The sequence below is a fragment of the Opisthorchis viverrini genome (genome assembly GCF_000715545.1).
Source record: "Opisthorchis viverrini unplaced genomic scaffold opera_v5_3296, whole genome shotgun sequence".
Taxonomy (NCBI): domain Eukaryota; kingdom Metazoa; phylum Platyhelminthes; class Trematoda; order Opisthorchiida; family Opisthorchiidae; genus Opisthorchis; species Opisthorchis viverrini.
In genome coordinates this window covers 516-1,161 of record NW_008755699.1, presented here as the reverse complement: position 1 = coordinate 1,161, position 646 = coordinate 516, and the positions used below count along the sequence as shown (strand labels likewise).

The window sequence follows — 646 nt, the reverse complement described above, 5'->3', positions numbered from 1 at the left end:
ATTTGTACTTGTCAATTACATGAAGTACACCGAGAAAACCATTGCAGTGGCAGTGAGGCCGGAAAAGACACATGAAATCAAAATTAATGCTTCTGCGATTGCGCCCACTAGTTTCACACATCGAGCTGCTTGGGCTTGAAGCATCTGTATTTTCAGTTCACCTGGATCCTCCCAACGTCCTTGTCTGGCCAAAGCAAGTGTTTCATCCGGACAGGGCATTGTGGGGCACATTTCCATCTGTAGGTGACCCTCACCACCTCTGCAAGCCTCTCCCAGGCAATCACGTGTTCTCACACGGCGCTGATATTCGGAAACACCACAGCTTGGGCTACATTCAGACCATGGAGACCACTGAGCCCATTTCCCTCTAATCAGTTCACATTGATCACCGTAGGCCTCATCTGGACAATTGCAGTAGGTTTCCTATGGGGAGAAGACGTTAGTTAGAAGATGGAAGTGATGACTGGAGTTATCGAGAAAAGGTAAACAAAACATCATGGATTTGTAGTGCAAAGCACCGTGGATGAATTGATCGGAATCTTGTATCGAGTGGTCAGTGCAAACCACAATGGTGGGTCTACGTCAGGTCTTGAAAATGGGTACCATTTAGACGGAGCATCATACACGAGTACTATACCATAGGTCA

General features: G+C 46.9%; 1 protein-coding gene across 1 annotated transcript; it reads right to left on the bottom strand.

Moving 5' to 3' along the window:
• Positions 1–15: 15 nt before the first annotated feature.
• On the bottom strand, positions 16–423 carry T265_16021 (hypothetical protein; the record flags this gene model as incomplete). Its single annotated transcript, XM_009179498.1, has 1 exon — positions 16–423. A coding segment is annotated over one exon (408 nt), but the record flags the coding sequence as incomplete, so codon positions are not given.
• Between the last annotated feature and the right edge of the window lie 223 nt (positions 424–646).